The 15,816-nt window shown below is 45.3% G+C and overlaps 1 protein-coding gene across 1 annotated transcript in view; it reads right to left on the bottom strand.

Annotated features, from left to right (window-relative positions):
* GDI2 (GDP dissociation inhibitor 2) overlaps window positions 1-15,641 on the bottom strand; it is a 27,967-nt gene extending 12,326 nt beyond the window's left edge. The window contains exon 1 of the mRNA XM_070754474.1: window positions 15,225-15,641. Within this exon, the coding sequence (XP_070610575.1) occupies window positions 15,225-15,641 (417 nt within the window). The remainder of the gene's footprint in view (window positions 1-15,224) is intronic.
* Window positions 15,642-15,816: the final 175 nt, after the last annotated feature.

Here is a 15,816-nt window from a genome sequence, read left to right as displayed (position 1 = left end):
AAGACCTCCACGTTCTTTTCCAACTTCACTGTTTTTGTTGTTCTTGTTATCATTTTATTCTCAAAAAACAGTAATACACAGCAAATGAGATTTATATGCGGGATTTCGTATCCCAAGTCGAACACTTCCCAAGCCTCTAGGCAGATAATAATAATAATAATAATAATAATAATAATAATAATAATAATTTATTAGACTTGTATGCTGCCTCTCTCCGAAGATGACTGCCATTCACAGCTGGCTTCAGACAAGCAAAGTTAAACAGAAGGCAGATTCGCTTAACAACTGGTTCACTTAATAACTAGCAATTCCTTTAACAACCATGGCAAAATGGCGGTAAAATCGTACCCAGCTCCCTTAATAACCGGCTTGCAGGCGTAAAAGGCCTTCAAACTAGGCAGCTTTAAGACTTGTGGACTTCAACTCCCAGAATTCTCCAGCCAGGAGCCCTGATAAGTGGTAGGAAGTTAGGTGGATGGAGGGGGACACGTAGAAAAGACAGAACTTGTTGTATGCTTCTTTCCCAATACATAGCAACTCAGTATTAAAACACAATCCTTAACTGAGGAGACAGTGAAAGAAAATACGCGTGCTAAGAAGCAGAGCAAATAGGACTTTGCTCCAAGAAGGAAATTTAGTGACAGCTGTTTTTGGGAAGAAAACGATCTGCCTTTGCCGGACAAACAAGATGACTCAACTAGTCGGTGATCTTTCTCCCTCTCTCTCTCTTCCCTTCCTCTTTTTCTCCTTTCTTTGCTTTCCTGGAACAGCTTTCATCCAGAGGTTGTGAATGCTCCACCACTGGAAGTTTTTAAGATGTTGGATAAGCATTTGTCTGAAGTAGTGTAGGGTTTCCTGCCTAAGCAGGGGTTGGACTAGAAGACTCCAAGGTCCCTTCCGACTCTGTTATTCTGTTCTTTCTTTCTTTTTCTTTCTTTCTTTTTACCTTTCTTTCTTTCCCTTCCTGTCATTCCCTTCCTTTTATTCCTTGCTCTCCTCTCCCCTTCCTTCCTTCCCCCCTCCTTCCTTCCTTTTTTCTCTTTCTCTCCTCTTTCCCTTTCTTCTTCCCTCCCTTTTAAGTAGACTTCCAAACTGCTTGCCAAGTTGGAAGTTGTGCCAAAAGAGATTATTTCAGCTGATCTGGACATCTAGCTGAACCGGTTGGATCACTGGAGGGTTAGAGTTCAGTTTGCAGAATTTGACGCTCCGGGATGGATGTCAGGCCTTAAGGTCCACCGAGGTCTCATCCAGCGATTCTGCTTTTTTTCCTCTCCCTTTCCCCCTTCCTGTTTTTGCATTGCCTAACAAGGCGGGATACCAAGACGGTGGCCACCTCAACCCTTCCTCTCGGCCTTTCACTTTCAACTTCCGTTCACTCTGGTGCAGAAGTTGGTGATAAATAAATGGTTGGCCTCACCATCTGTAGAAGGTCTGATGTTGATGGGAACTTGGGAGGGGGGATTTTCACGAGGGAGCAGATGCAGCCACAAAGCATTCTTTCGAGCGGTTCAAGGTCATCCCATGCCCACCCACCTGGGCGGAAGTGGAAGGAGGACTTGCAACACTGGCACAATCTGAGTGGGCAACGTGACAAGTTTGTGGGTGGAGTGACAAGGGATGTGAATGTTCAACTGGGTGGGAAGCTCAGATTCCGGTTTCGCTGTGTAGGTGCTGTTCTGCTTTGGGCCTAAATCGGATCGGAACAAAGAACCAACCACTGGCTTAAGGTTCAAATCAGAAACAAGACACCCTCTCTCTCTCTCTCTCTCTGTGTGTGTGTGAGTCCGACTGGATGGGCATGGCCAGCTTGATGCCACTCCCCAAACTGCTGGCATGTTTCGCACTGGGTAGACTGGCCTGAAGCCCTGATGGCCGGCCCTTTTCTAGGACAGCCCCATGGGCTGGATTTGACCACACTGTGGGCCAGATCTTGCCTGTGGGTCTTCTGCTTGACACCCCTGCTATATTAACAGGAATAGAAATATAAAAATGGAAATGGGAAATTAGAAGAGGATAGAATAGAACAGTAGAATAGGATAGGACAGAATAGAACAGAACAACAGAACAGAATAGAACAATAGGATAGGACAGAACAGAACAGTGGAATAGGAATAAAACAAAATATAGAATATAGAATTCTTTATTGCCAAGTGTGATTGGACAGAGAAGGAATTTGCCTTTGGTTCCTAAAAACTTTAAGAGATCAATCATGATCATAGCCATCCTAAAAATATATTCATCATAAATCCTGCATTATTATTATTATTTTTAACCAGGGGTGTGCTATAACCACAACGAGCAACTGTGCTGCCACATCACTTCTCCTGAACTTTGTGACTCATGCAATCTGTTTCCTCCTCTGTGTAACTTTGCCGCAACAGAAGCATCTGTTCAAGGAGGCCCAGCAACAAAAATCTTAAAAGTCTGTGTGAGCTTTTCATTTTAGAGCACGGGGGTCTCCAAACCTGGCACTGAAAAAAAGTGACTTACGACTATTTTTCACACTTATGACTGTTGCAGCAGCCCTATGGTCACGTGATCGAAATTCAGACAGGTCGTAAAACGGGGGGAAACTCACTTAACAACCGTCTTGCTTTGCAATGGGAATTTGATGCTCAATTGTGTTTGTAAGCTGAGGATCCCCTGTACGTATAAGCTACAGGTTGCTGGTACACCACTCCAAGCTTCCAACGGCCTCTCCCCTCCTCCAGGATTATGGAAGCTTCTGGGAGCTTCCCATGGCAGTTTTCCTAAGGGTGGATAAGTGGTGCAGGCCGCGAGATCCAGCAGAAACCACAGCAGCCGAGTGACACATCAGTTCCAGCATCTGGCCAACCAATGTGCCAACAGCAACACAAAGCTCTTAACTTTTTAACTGTATTGTACTGTTTTAATCTTTGCCAGTTTTATTCTTGTAAGCCGCCCTGAGTCCAGGAGAATGGCGGCCTATGAAAGAAAGAAAGAAAGAAAGAAAGAAAGGAAGAAAGGAAGGAAGGAAGAAAGAGAGAGAGAGAGTGGGGGGAGGGAGGGGGAGGGAGGGAAGGAAGGAAGAAAGAAAGAGAGGGGAAGGGAGGGAGGGTGGTGTGAATCACAATTCATTTCAGATATTACATAATCTTTTTCTAAGGCTTCGGACGGTGCCAGCAATTTTCGTTTCAGGAAGTGGATTGTGATTTGCAAATATGATTTCGAAACGAAGGTGCTGAGGCAGCAATTACAACTGGGCTGAAGACACAACACAAGGCTCCTTCCCTATCCCAGGAGGAGCTGTTAAGTAGGCCTCTGCAGGGTTTCTGCAGAGGCCTCGAGAAGGAAGCAAACCGGATTTTTCAGTCTCCCAGGACAAATAAATTCCATTTGCCACCTCTGCAGTCGCTGCAAAATCACCCCCACAGGTAATCCTTCCCCTACCCACAAGAGCCAGCCGTGTGCTGCAGCTGCCGAAAAAGCCGATGTCCAGGGGGAAAGCATTTTGAAATTCCCTGATATTTCCCTGACATTTCCCTGTCACTTGCGATCTAGTTAAGGCACGGCCATAGAACACGTCATACCAAATACCACGTCATATGGAGAAATATCGGTAGCTGAGGAAGCAAGTTCTTGCCACAGTTATGCTCATTTTTGCTTGACTCTGCCAGGCAGCACGATCCTTTTTTTTAAACATGATTTCCCCGACTTTTAAACATTTTAATATAGTTTGGTTTCCCCCCCCCCCCAATTTATTGTTTTTTACACGAATTCCCTGATAATTGCTGAACCGCCGATTCCCCTGATATTTCCCTGGTTTCCGTTTTCCAGGTTTGCTGGACACCCTGTGGCCTGAATTGACAGAGGGATCACATCAAGATCACGAGAAGGGGTCACAGATTAAGAGAGCTGGGAGGGACCTTGTAGGTCACCTAGTCCAGCCGAAGCAGGAGACGTCACACCATTTCTGACAGGTGTAGTAGTCCAGTCTCTTCTTGAAAGTCTCCAGTGATGGAGCTCGTACAACTTCTGAATAACACAATAATAACAAATTGTAGGTCAGTGATGGCAAACCTGTGGCACGCGTGGAATTATGACTGACGGCAGGCGAGGCATTGCCCTATGTCAGCCAGATGATTTCTGGCCTTCTTTCCAGCGGTTTTTGCTCTCTCCAGGCTTTGAAAAGCCTCCTGAACCCTGGGGTGGCGAAAAACGGCCGGATGGGCCAACCTGAAGTCCAGAGGCTTCAATGTAGCCTGTGTGCCTGCACGGAACGGTTGTATGCATAAGCAGAGGGGAGCAGGGGGAATTGTGTCCATGCATAGCGGGAGGGCATTGTATTATGGCAGTGGACACACGTGCGCATGCTATTCAATTCAATTCATTAGATTTGTATGCCGCCCTTCTCCGAAGACTCGGGGCGGCTCAAACAATAATAAAAACAGTATAATAATGGGACAAATCTAATAATAAAACTTCCAGCCCCTGTGATTTTATATTTTTGTATCTGCCAATAATTTCCTTCTAATTCGGGGCTCTGTATTGAAAGGAGTCCTTTGAAAACAACATTCGTATCTGAAGGGCCGACCAAACAACACCGGGAGCAATTTGAGCTGAATTAAAAGCTCAGCCCGATTATGTGATTTAAAAACTACTCGGGTTTGCTTTACCTGTCAAGTAATGAAAGGCATTGTGTGCCTCTCGGGTGGAAATGGGCCAAGGTCCAGGGTGTTTCACTGCAGCCTCAAGACAGAAAAGCGGGCCACGTCAGACAAGGCACAAGCGACTCACCACAATGGACCTCTATAAATCAAGTGGAGGTGCCAAGATTTTACCGGCGGATATTCTTGACATACCAGATTTCGGTCGCAGTCAGCATTTTCTTTCTAAGAACTCGGTAAGACTTCCAGCTACGCTCTTGTGCGCAAAAGTTCAGCCTAACCAACCAGCAAAGAAAGTGGTGTCCCTCTTTTATTCTGACTAAAGACAGTCCCTGACTTACAGCAGTTCGTTTAGTGACTTGCGACAGCTTTCTCCACATACGACTGTTCCGGTACGTGATCGAAATCGGGCAATTGCAAGAGAAATTTTGGGCTCAACTGTGGGCATTAGTCGAGGACTGCCTGTGGTTTGGCTCATGCATTCAACCTGGGCTGAGGTTAAAAACGGGTCTAGTACAGTGGTACCTCGACATATGAGTTTAATTCGTTCCAGACCCGAGCTCGTAAGTTGATCAACTCGCATCTCGAACGAATGCCTTTAGACTTTGCTTTTTGCGCCGAGATAACTGGAAGCAAAGAGATTCTTGCGCCACCTAGTGGAAGCTCAGCTCGCATCCCGAATTTGAGCTCGGGTGTCAAACAGAAATTTAGCTCGCGTCGCGGCTCGTAACTTGGAATACTCGCATGTGGAGCAGTTCGTATCTAGAGGTACCACTGTACTTGAATGAATCCCTGCCATTGTTACGTCGATCAGGGCACCTGCTTCCGCCCATTGACTTTTCTCACCAGGTCATAAAACGGGGATTGTGTGACCCAGAAGTACTACAACCGTCACAAATGTGAGTCAGCTGCCAAGGGTCTGAATTTTGACCACCTGACTGGTCGTAAGTGTGAAGAGCGGTCCTAAATCACATTTTTTTCAGTGCCGTCGTAGTTCTGTCACTAAACGAAGCGTTGTAAGTCGAGGATGACCTATTTCAGAGACACATACTGCTAACTCAGACCAGAATATCTCCAGGACCGCCTTCTGCCGCATGAATCCCAGCGACCAGTTAGGTCCCACAGAGTTGGCCTTCTCCGGGTCCCGTCGACTAAACAATGTCGTCTGGCGGGACCCGAGGGAAGAGCCTTCTCTGTGGTGGCTCCAACGCTCTGGAACCAGCTCCCCCCGGAGATCAGAGTTGCCCCCACCCTCCTTGCCTTTCGTAAGCTCCTCAAAACCCACCTTTGTCGTCAGGCATGGGGGAATTGAAATTTCTCTTCCCCCTAGGCTTATAGAATTTGTACATGGTATGCTTGTATGTATGATTGGTTCTTTAAATTGGGGTTTTTAAAGATTATTTTAAATATTAGATTTGTTTACATTGTCTTTTTATTGTTGTTAGCCACCCCAAGTCTGCGGAGAGGGGCAGCATACAAATCTGATTAATAAATAAATAAATAAATAACTCCATTAACACTGAAACAGGCCATCTCTGCTCTGCTCAAAAGAATTTCACCCGAGGGTTCCTCTGTTCAAGTGTGCAAGAGGAGACATGTCTTTTTTCTTTTACGGTTGAAATCTGTTTTTCTGAACAAAAGATTCAAAACAAATGCAGGAAAGAGCTGGCTTCCACAATCGCAGGAAGCTTCTATTCATTCGTCTTTCTCAGAAAAGAACAATTCCCCTCTTATATTACATGCTTTGGCCCTGGGCATTCATCCAAAAGTACCAAAATCAGTTACCATATTTTTCAGTGTATAAAACGCACCTCTTTCCTCCTTTAAAAAGTCTGATAATTAAGGTGTGTCTTATACTCTGAATGTAGCTTTTCCCACTACCAAGCCCTAACTAGCTGCTAACGGTTTTCCCAGCCATTAACTTGCAGGCTCTTTAATTGTTTCTCTCTGTGAAGAATGTTTTCCAAGCCCTAAGTCTTTGCAGTGTTTTTTTCACTGCTCTAACTTACTCTGAGTAAGTTTCTTTCCAGCCCTAACCAGGTGCTAGTAATATTCCCAGCTCTTACTGCCTTGCAAGCTCTTTCATTGTTTGTTTGTTTGTTTATTTATTGGATTTGTATGCCGCCCCTCTCCGCAGACTCGGGTCAGCTAACAACAGTAATAAAACAGTATATGACAATAATCCAATACTAAAAACAGTTAAAAACCCATTATCATAAAAACCAATCATACATACAGACATACCATGCATAAAATTGTAAAGGCCTAGGGGGAAAGAGTATCTCAGTTTCCCCAAGCCTGGCGGCAGAGGTGGGTTTTAAGGAGCTTACAAAAGGTGAGGAGGGTGGGGGCAATTCTAATCTCTGGGGGGAGTTGGTTCCAGAGGGCCGGGGCCGCCACAGAGAAGGCTCTTCCCCTGGGTCCCGCCAAGCGACATTGTTTGGTTGACGGGACCCGGAGAAGACCCACTCTGTGGGACCTGCAAAGAATGTATTCCAAAGCCTGTCTTCACAGGGTTTTTTTTTCATTGCTTTACTTTAGATTTAGATTTAATTGGATTTGTATGCCACCCCTCTCCGAGGACTCAGGCCGCTCACAGCATGTACAGAAAACAGGAAACAATAATAACAATCCAATTTATACCTTAAAAACAATCTTAAAGTTCTAATTTAAAACTATCAATATCATTCACTCGACAGTCAAACTAAAGCATTCATCGGTCAGGGGGGAAGATCTAAGGAACCCCAGGCCTGGTGGCAAAGATGAGTTTTTAAACTTTTTCGGAAGACGAGGAGGGTGGGGGCAGTACGAATCTCCGGGGAGGGAGCTGATTCCAGAGGGCCGGGGCCCCCATAGAGAAGGCTCTTCCCCTAGGTCCCACCAGCCAACATTGTTTGGTCGACGGGACCCTAAGGAGACCAACTCTGTGGGACCTCACCGGTCACTGGGATTCGTGTGGCAGAAGGGGGTCTCAGAGATAGTCTGGTCCTATGCCATGTAGGGCTTTATAGGTCATAACCAACACTTTGAATTGTGTCCGGAAACAGATTGGTAGCCAATGCAGTCCGGGGAGTGATGGTGATGTGGGCATTTCTTGGAAGGCCCAAGACTGCTTGTGCGCTGCATTTTGGACAACCTATTAATATACCCAAGCTTTCTTTATTACTCTCTGCAAAGGAGAATGTTTTCCAAGCCCTAAGTCTTTGCAGTCCACCCCCCATTGGTCTAACCTGCTCCAAATATTTCTTTCCAGCCCTAACCAGGTGCTAACCATGTTCCCAGCTCTTACCCGCTTGCAAGCTCTTTCATTGTTACTCTCTGCAAAGAATGTTTTCCAAGCCAAGTCTTTGCAGGGTTTTTTCCATTGCTCTACTTGCTCAGACTGTTTCTTTCCAGGTGTTAATGATATTCCCAGCTCTTACTGGCTTGCAAGCTCTTTCACTGTCACTCTCTTAGAATAAAGGTTTTTTTTAAAGCCCTTAACTAGGGAATAAAATAATGTGCTGAAGCTGACCACATCAAGGACGCTAGCCAGATGAATACCTCTTAAGCAGATTCTTTTCCCTATTTTCCTCCCCAAAAACTAAATTGCGTCTTTATATTCTGGTGCGTCTTATACTCTGAAAAATGTGGTAATCTGCAGAAAGAGAAGTGAAACAGGCCCAATTTTTCAAAAGAAAGCAGAACACCCAGAAAGAGAGAGAGATCAAAAGATTAGCATTTTCACCCTGAAGGCCACTGAGTTGCTTTTGAAATCATTTTGCAAAAGGTTTTTGGAGGCCCTAGTTGAGAAGTGTCTCATTAGAGGCCGTGAAAGAAAGAAAAATACAGGGATATCTTTGTCCTTCAACCCCCAGACCAGGATGAGGTTTGCAATGACGATCCTCCTTTGACAAGGTGCTCCAATTTCCTAGAGCAGCTTCAGAAAGCAGTTTTTCATTGGCGGATCCAGCCATCTCATGCGTGACAGAGCCAAACTGAAGTGAGGGATAAATGGAGATTATTCTGATTTAATTAGGTGCTCCACCCATGGCAGCTCAAAATGAACATGAAAAAAGTAGACCAGGCTGGCATGAGAGCAATGCTTTCCCTTCTCTACCGACTTTTATGGAAATCATTCCCCTTTTTCTGCTGCTCCAGACTTGGCACATCCAACTGTTTGTCTTGCAGCCGGGGTTCAAAAGCCGCGACAGCCACAGCTTTCAAGGTTTAACATGTTCTTATTTTTAAGGAAACTGCTTCCTTCTAAACTGGTGTTTCTCAAATTTGGCCATTTGAAGATGGATGGACTTTTTTTTCATAGAAACATAGAAGACTGACGGCAGAAAAAGACCTCATGGTCCATCTAGTCTGCCCTTATACTATTTCCTGTATTTTATCTTACAATGGATATATGTTTATCCCAGGCAGGTTTAAATTCAGTGACTGTGGATTTACCAACCACCTCTGCTGGAAGTTTGTTCCAAGGATCTACTACTCTTTCAGTAAAATAATATTTTCTCATGTTGCCTTTGATCTTTCCCCCAACTAACTTCAGATTGTGTCCCCTTGTTCTTGTGTTCACTTTCCTATTAAAAACACTTCCCTCCTGGACCTTATTTAACCCTTTCACATATTTAAATGTTTGGATCATGTCCCCCCTTTTCCTTCTGTCCTCCAGACTATACAGATTGAGTTCGCGAAGTCTTTCCTGATACGTTTTATGCTTAAGACCTTCCACCATTCTTGTAGCCCGTCTTTGGACCTGTTCAATTTTCCTAGGGAATTTTATGGTGTTATAAGATAAGAATTATATATATAAATGGATATATACTGCTCAAAAGAAAGAAAGGGAACACTCAAATAACACATCCTAGATGGAATGAATGAAATAGCATGTGAAATTGATGGTCAACCAGTGTTGCTTCCTAAGTGGACAGTTGGATTTCACAGAAGTTTGATTTACTTGGCGTTACATTGTGTTGTTTAAGTGTAAAGTCAAAAGAAAGAGATGATGGAGGCAAACCGGATGCAGGGGCCGGAAGTGAACGTTATAACATTTCTGTGGTCAGAAACAAGTTTTTCAACCAACAAGAGACCAATTTTTAAAATCTCTTTTAGGAAAGAGGAGGTTTAAAGACAGGTTGCAAACGTTTAGTGGTTCCTCTGTGAAATGTGATGACGAATTGCTTCTCCTGTCATTCAACGTATCAGAGAGAAAGCCGTGATTTCCTCCTGGCGGGAATTTTTTACTCTCCTTGGGGGAAGCACCACTGGACGTCTTCCAGGTGAGTTGTTTGGAGCAAACTGTAGGTGAACTGCATGTTTCAGATTAGGCAAGTTATTAATTCGCCAACGTTAATATTGACACTGTAAACCAGGGTGTTCCAACTTGGCCACTTTAAGACCTGTGGACTTCAACTCCCAGAATTCCTCCAACTTTAGAGGGCTTAAAATCTGCATGCCTATTAAGTTGCCTAGGACTCTCACACGTTGGAGAGAATCTATAGCAGACCTTAAAAGTCACCAAGATTGGACATCACTGCCATAAACCCTCATTGAAGCAAGCCTGCTGCAGGGTGGATTTGATTTAAATCAAGTCGATTTAAACCACAACTCAAATCACGAGTAAAAGGGCTTGATTGAAATCAACTCGGTTTAAATCATAATTTTAAAAGAGCAACCATCATCTAAATGAATGGTCACTAAGTCAGGGGCTAACTGCATTTTTAAGTAGCCATCCTCCAGATATTCTGGGACACTCAACACAGGCTGTGTTCACACAACCCACCTAACCTGGTTACCAGACCATCTTCTGGATTTGAACAATCTGTTAAACCAGAGATCTTCAACAGAATTGTGGACTTCAACTCCCAGAACTCCATAGCTGGTCTAGAGAATTCTGGGAGTTGAAGTCTACAAGTCTCCAAGTTGCCCATTTTGGAGGGGCCCATGCTAAACCCTAAAAAGTAAACCAGCATGTTTGGCCAACCAACAAAAAAACCCCAAACAAATTAGAATTGCTTTGAACTAAACATCTATGTCGAACTTGGCCTGATTATTTGTGTTGTGCGAATGCAAACGTATTTTAGCGCCTCATAAAAGCTATCTATCTATCTATCTTATCTATCTCATCTATCTATCTATCAATCTATCTATCTTATCTATCTATCCATCCATCCATCCATCCATCCATCCATCTATCTGACTTCTATGTCACCCAATCCCAAAGGACTCAGCCTCATGCTAAAGAACTAAGCTCCACTTCATGATAAAGTAAACTATCTTAAATAGAAAACTAGATTTTTACTCCAAAAGCATTTTATTAAAATAAATCTGATTTTTTAAAAAAATATTATTTAAAATTTAAAAATCTGATATATATATATATATATATTTAAAAATAATAGATTTTGATCCACCCTGTCCTGCTACAAACCCTCCTAATAAAACCCTCCTTTAAGAATTCTGGGAGTTGCAGCCCACAGGTCTTAAGTCACCAAGATTGGATGTCAACCCTCAATTAATATCAAAAGAAAGACAATAATGGTCAAGGGAGAGGATTTTGATGCTGGGGAGGGAGAGAGAGATGATTCAAAGGCAGCAGAAAGAATACTAACCGTCCTCCACTTATAACCATTAGTTTAGTGACCATTTGAAGTTAAAATGGCACTGGAAAAAAGTGGCTTATGACTGCAGCACGCCATGGTCACTTGATCAAAATTCAGGCGCTTGGCAACTGGCATGTATTTATGACAGCCGCCTATCTTGGAGAGACTGTGTGTGTGTATGTGTGATGTGATCCCCATTTGTGATCTTCCCAGCTGGCTCTTGATAAGCAAGGTCAATAGGGGAAGCCAGGTGAGTTTGACAACCGCAGTGATTCACAAAACAACTGTGGCAAAAAAATAAATGGGAGGCAACTCTACTACCTTGCTTAGCAACAGAATTTTGGGGCTCTATTGTGGTCATAAGTCAAGGACCCCCTGCCATGAAGGAGCGAAGGGTCAAGGAGGCATCAGGACGCCTGGAGTCTGGAGGCAGAAATAGGGAAAAAATTGGGAAGATGAAGAAGGAAAAAAAAAAGTGGCTACTTACGAGATATTTCCAGAGATTCAAATATAGAATAAGGTAAATTATGCTTATGTCGGTTTGATAGTTACCAAGTTATTTCCTCCATTTAAAAAAAAAACATACAAAGTCAACGTTCTAGATCAGTGGTTTTCAACCTGGAGGTCAGGACCCCTTTGAGGGGGTCGAAGGACCGTTTCACAGGGGTCGCCTAAGAAAAGACAAATTTCCCATGGTGTCAGGAACTAATGCTATTCTGGCGCCTTGGAACATATTTTTACAATCCGACCAATCAGGTGTTGACAGTGGGAGTGTCCCTCTGACCTTCCTGCCAATCAGCTTAAAGCTTTGTTGGAAGAACTGGCGCTAGACTTATGGTTGGGGGGGTCACCACAACACGGGGAACTGTATTAGGGGGTTGCGGTATTAGAAAGGCTGAGAACCACTGTGACATGCAGGGGAAAAACAGAGAAAAGGTACAGCAAACGTCGATCCAGCCAGAAACAACAACAGCCTTGGAAAGTAGGAGAGCTGAGACAAAATTTTGTTTGACCTCTGAAGCTTGGTTAGAGTGAATTTAGCATCAGATAAAACATGACAAAGAGTAGGAATAGAATAGAACAATAATAGGAATAGCTCTATTGTCATGTTGAATATACACTAAACCGCATACATTTAAATGAAATGACATTGCACGGAGCTCTCAAAGGGTCCCCAACTCTAAAGAAAACATAAACATGACAAGATAAATGAATGAATTTAGCCCTGCTCAATCCTCACCTAGGCTATTAACATATGATGTTTCTCTTTGTCATTGACTTCAATTGGAAACTAGTAGCTGCAGAATGAAGAGGGAGTCAAGGCTCTGAAGCAAACAGTGGGCCTACTGGCAAGGCCTCCAGAGAATGGCCATGTGCCCCTTGGTCTAAAAGGACGACTTCCAAGAGGGCACCCAACCAAATCTTTGGGCTGCCAACCAAGATCTATTAGCGCAATGCCGTCTAAAAGAAAAAGAGGTGGCTGGGAAGAGGCTGAAGGGCAAGGGGTGGTCCAAGGGCAAAAAAAATGAATAAATAAATGCAGGCTAATCCTCAGCTTTGTTTAGTTTGGAAGTTACAATGGCTCTGAAAAAGAGTTTTTCACACAATGATTACAGCATTCCTGTGGTCACGTGATCAAAATTTGGACACCTGGCAGCTGACTCATATTTATGACGGTCACAGTGTCCCCCGGGGCTGCACGATCCCCTTTTGCGACCTTCTGGCAAGCAAAGTCAGTGGGGGGAAGACTGTGTGGCTATGCAGTGATTCACTTAACAACGGTGGCAAGGAGGGTCGCAAAATGAGGCAAAACTCATTCAACTGTCTTGCTTAGGAATGGAAATTTCAGGCGCCTTGGTTACTGTAAGTCAAGGACTGCATGTAATATACAATAAATATATAAAATGTTAAAATATGATCCCCTGGGATGTCTTCCTGGATGCCACAGGAGGAGGAGAAAAATCTGGAAGGCAAAGGAAGGAGGCAACTTCCAAAGTCTCCCTGAGGTCGGAGCCTCCATGGCCAGGAGCAGGGGGCTGCCGAATGGCTTCTGCCAGGGTTCCACCCCACTGAGGCAGGCAGCCAAGGATTATGGTCCAGAATATCCAGGGTGGATATCAGAGCAACAGCCAAGCAGGGTCTCTATCAGTGAGGAGGGAAGGCTGGATGCCCGGATTCAGAAGCCAAGGGAAGGGCAAAATCACATAATAATAATTAATAATAATTTATTAGATGTATATTCCACCTCTCTCCGAAGACTCGGCTCGGCTTACCCTAAAGACCCAAATCTTTAGGCGGGGGGGGGGGGGGGGAGCCATCTGAAGATTAGAGGGGGGGGGCGGGTAAAAAAAGCATGAAGATTAAAGGGAGGGGGGAGAGAAGACAGGAGGGTCCAAAAAGAAGGCAAAGTAATATGCAAAGAATAATAATAATAATTAATTAGATTTGTGTACCGCCCCTCTCCGAAGATAATTAATCATTCATAGAAAGGCTAATATCACCCCCACATAGAGGTGGGTCTCAAAAGGAGGAGAGGAAAAAAAGGAAGCCCACCCCAACAGCCTTCATTCAAGTTACACCTATCTTTGAGGGGGGGCCAAGAAGCCATTCAGACAATCTCCCTGTGTCATGGATATAAAAAGCAATGAGAATAAAATAAACCCGAAATAACAGGCAGAAAAGAGGAGGGTGGGCTCTGGTGGTGGGGCACCAAAGCCCAACTGCTTTCTCCATCTCTTTCCCTTCAGTTCTACCCATTCAAACGATGCCTAGGCCCCACTGATTTGACATAAAAGCTAATTTTCATAAAATAATCCCGCCAAATAATGGCAGGAGGAAGAGCAAAGGTAGGACAACTAGCTCAACCCAGCCTCCTTCCTTCTCATGCTACCCACAAGTTATATGTGTCTTTACCTCCTCCATTCAAACTGCATTTAGACCAGTGTTTCCCAACCTTGGCAACTTGAAGATATCTGGACTTCAACTCCCAGTATTCCCCCAGCCAGCATTCACTGGCTGGGGAATTCTGGGAGTTGAAGTCCAGATATCTTCAAGTTGCCAAGGCTGAGAAACACTGATTTAGACGACTCCCAATTTATTAGATTTGTATGCGTAGAAGCTAATCCTAATTAATAATCATCATCATTATTATAATCCCCAAATAACCACAAGACTCAACCAAAAGGGAAAAAAAGAGGCCACCAAGCGAAGCCAAGCCCGGCCTCCTTCCCTCAAGCTACACATATCCTTGCTTTCCCACGTGACATGCGTCTTTCTAATTCCTGGTAAGTTCTCATGGTCCAAATGACAGGCATCATTCCCTTTCCTTCCCCCTCCAGTTCCACCCATTCAGACGACTCCTGGGGCCCCTTGTTTCAACGTAAAACCTAATTTAATAATAATAATAACAACAATAGTAGTAGTAATAGTAGTAATGGTAATAATAATAATAATAATAGCATTCCCAAATAACAGCAGGGAGAAAGAGGAGCAGGGAGCCCACCAAGCCAGCTTAATTCCCTCATGCTACACGTATCCTTGCCTTCCCACAAATGACACGTCTTTCTTCTTCCTGGGAACTCAGGCACCTTTCCCTTCTCACCTTCCACACCTCTTTCCTTTCGCCTCAAACGACACCCCTCAAGTTTCCCCCATTCAGACGACTCCCGCCCATCCCTGCTACAACGTAAATCCAATTCCTATAATAATAAATAGCGGTAATAAATAATAATAATAATAATAATAATAACAACAAGAAATCCAGTATATCAATCTCGTTTGCTGTGTATTATTTTTGTGAATAAATAAAATAATAACAACAATAACAATAATAATCATCCCCAAACAACGGCAGGGAAGAAGAGGAGCACGGAGCCCCCTCGTGACACGCTTCCCGCCCGATACACGCGTTAGGTCCTCGTTCCCACGTGACGCGCATCCGGAGGCCTCCCAGCTCCCCCCCTTCTTAGGCCGCGCGGACTCCCCCCCGCCCCCGCCCCCCCCTCACCGTCAGGCCGGTGCCCAGCACGATCACGTCGTACTCCTCATTCATGGCGGCGGTGACGGCGGCTGTGGCGGCGGGCGGGCGGCGGGCGAGGCCGGGCGGGGGCGGCGCGGCGCTGGGCGGCCTCCCTCGGGCCGGGTGGGCGGCGGCGGGGCTCGGGCGGCGGGGCCGGGGCGTCGGTTCGGGGCCTCGGCGGCCGTAACTGGAAGAGGAGGAGGAGGAGCAGGAGGAGGAAGACGAAGCGGCGGCGGCTGAGGAGAAAATGGAGGCGACGTTGCTCCTGCCTCCGCCGCCGCCGGGAGAAGAGCGCGCCAGAGGGGAGGGGCTTTTGGGAGGCGGGGCGGGACCTTTGGGGGGATGGGCGGGGCCTCGGCCGCCACCCGAGGGGGAGGAGCTGGAGGGCGCCCCAATCCCCGCCATTGTCGCCAAGGGGGCGCTGCCCGGCCGGCGGCCGTTATTGGGCTGCCGCGAGGTGTCAATCAGAACTGGGAGGGAAGAAGGAGAAGGGAGGCGGGGCGTTCCATTATTCGTGACCCCGCCCCTCCTCGGCCGTTATTGGACTGCCGTGAGGTGTCAATCAAAAGGCTACGAGGGA

The sequence above is a fragment of the Erythrolamprus reginae genome, chromosome 6 (genome assembly GCF_031021105.1).
Source record: "Erythrolamprus reginae isolate rEryReg1 chromosome 6, rEryReg1.hap1, whole genome shotgun sequence".
Lineage (NCBI taxonomy): Eukaryota > Metazoa > Chordata > Lepidosauria > Squamata > Dipsadidae > Erythrolamprus > Erythrolamprus reginae.
The sequence above is the reverse complement of the archived record's forward strand: the minus strand, read 5'-3'. Positions and strand labels throughout refer to the sequence as shown.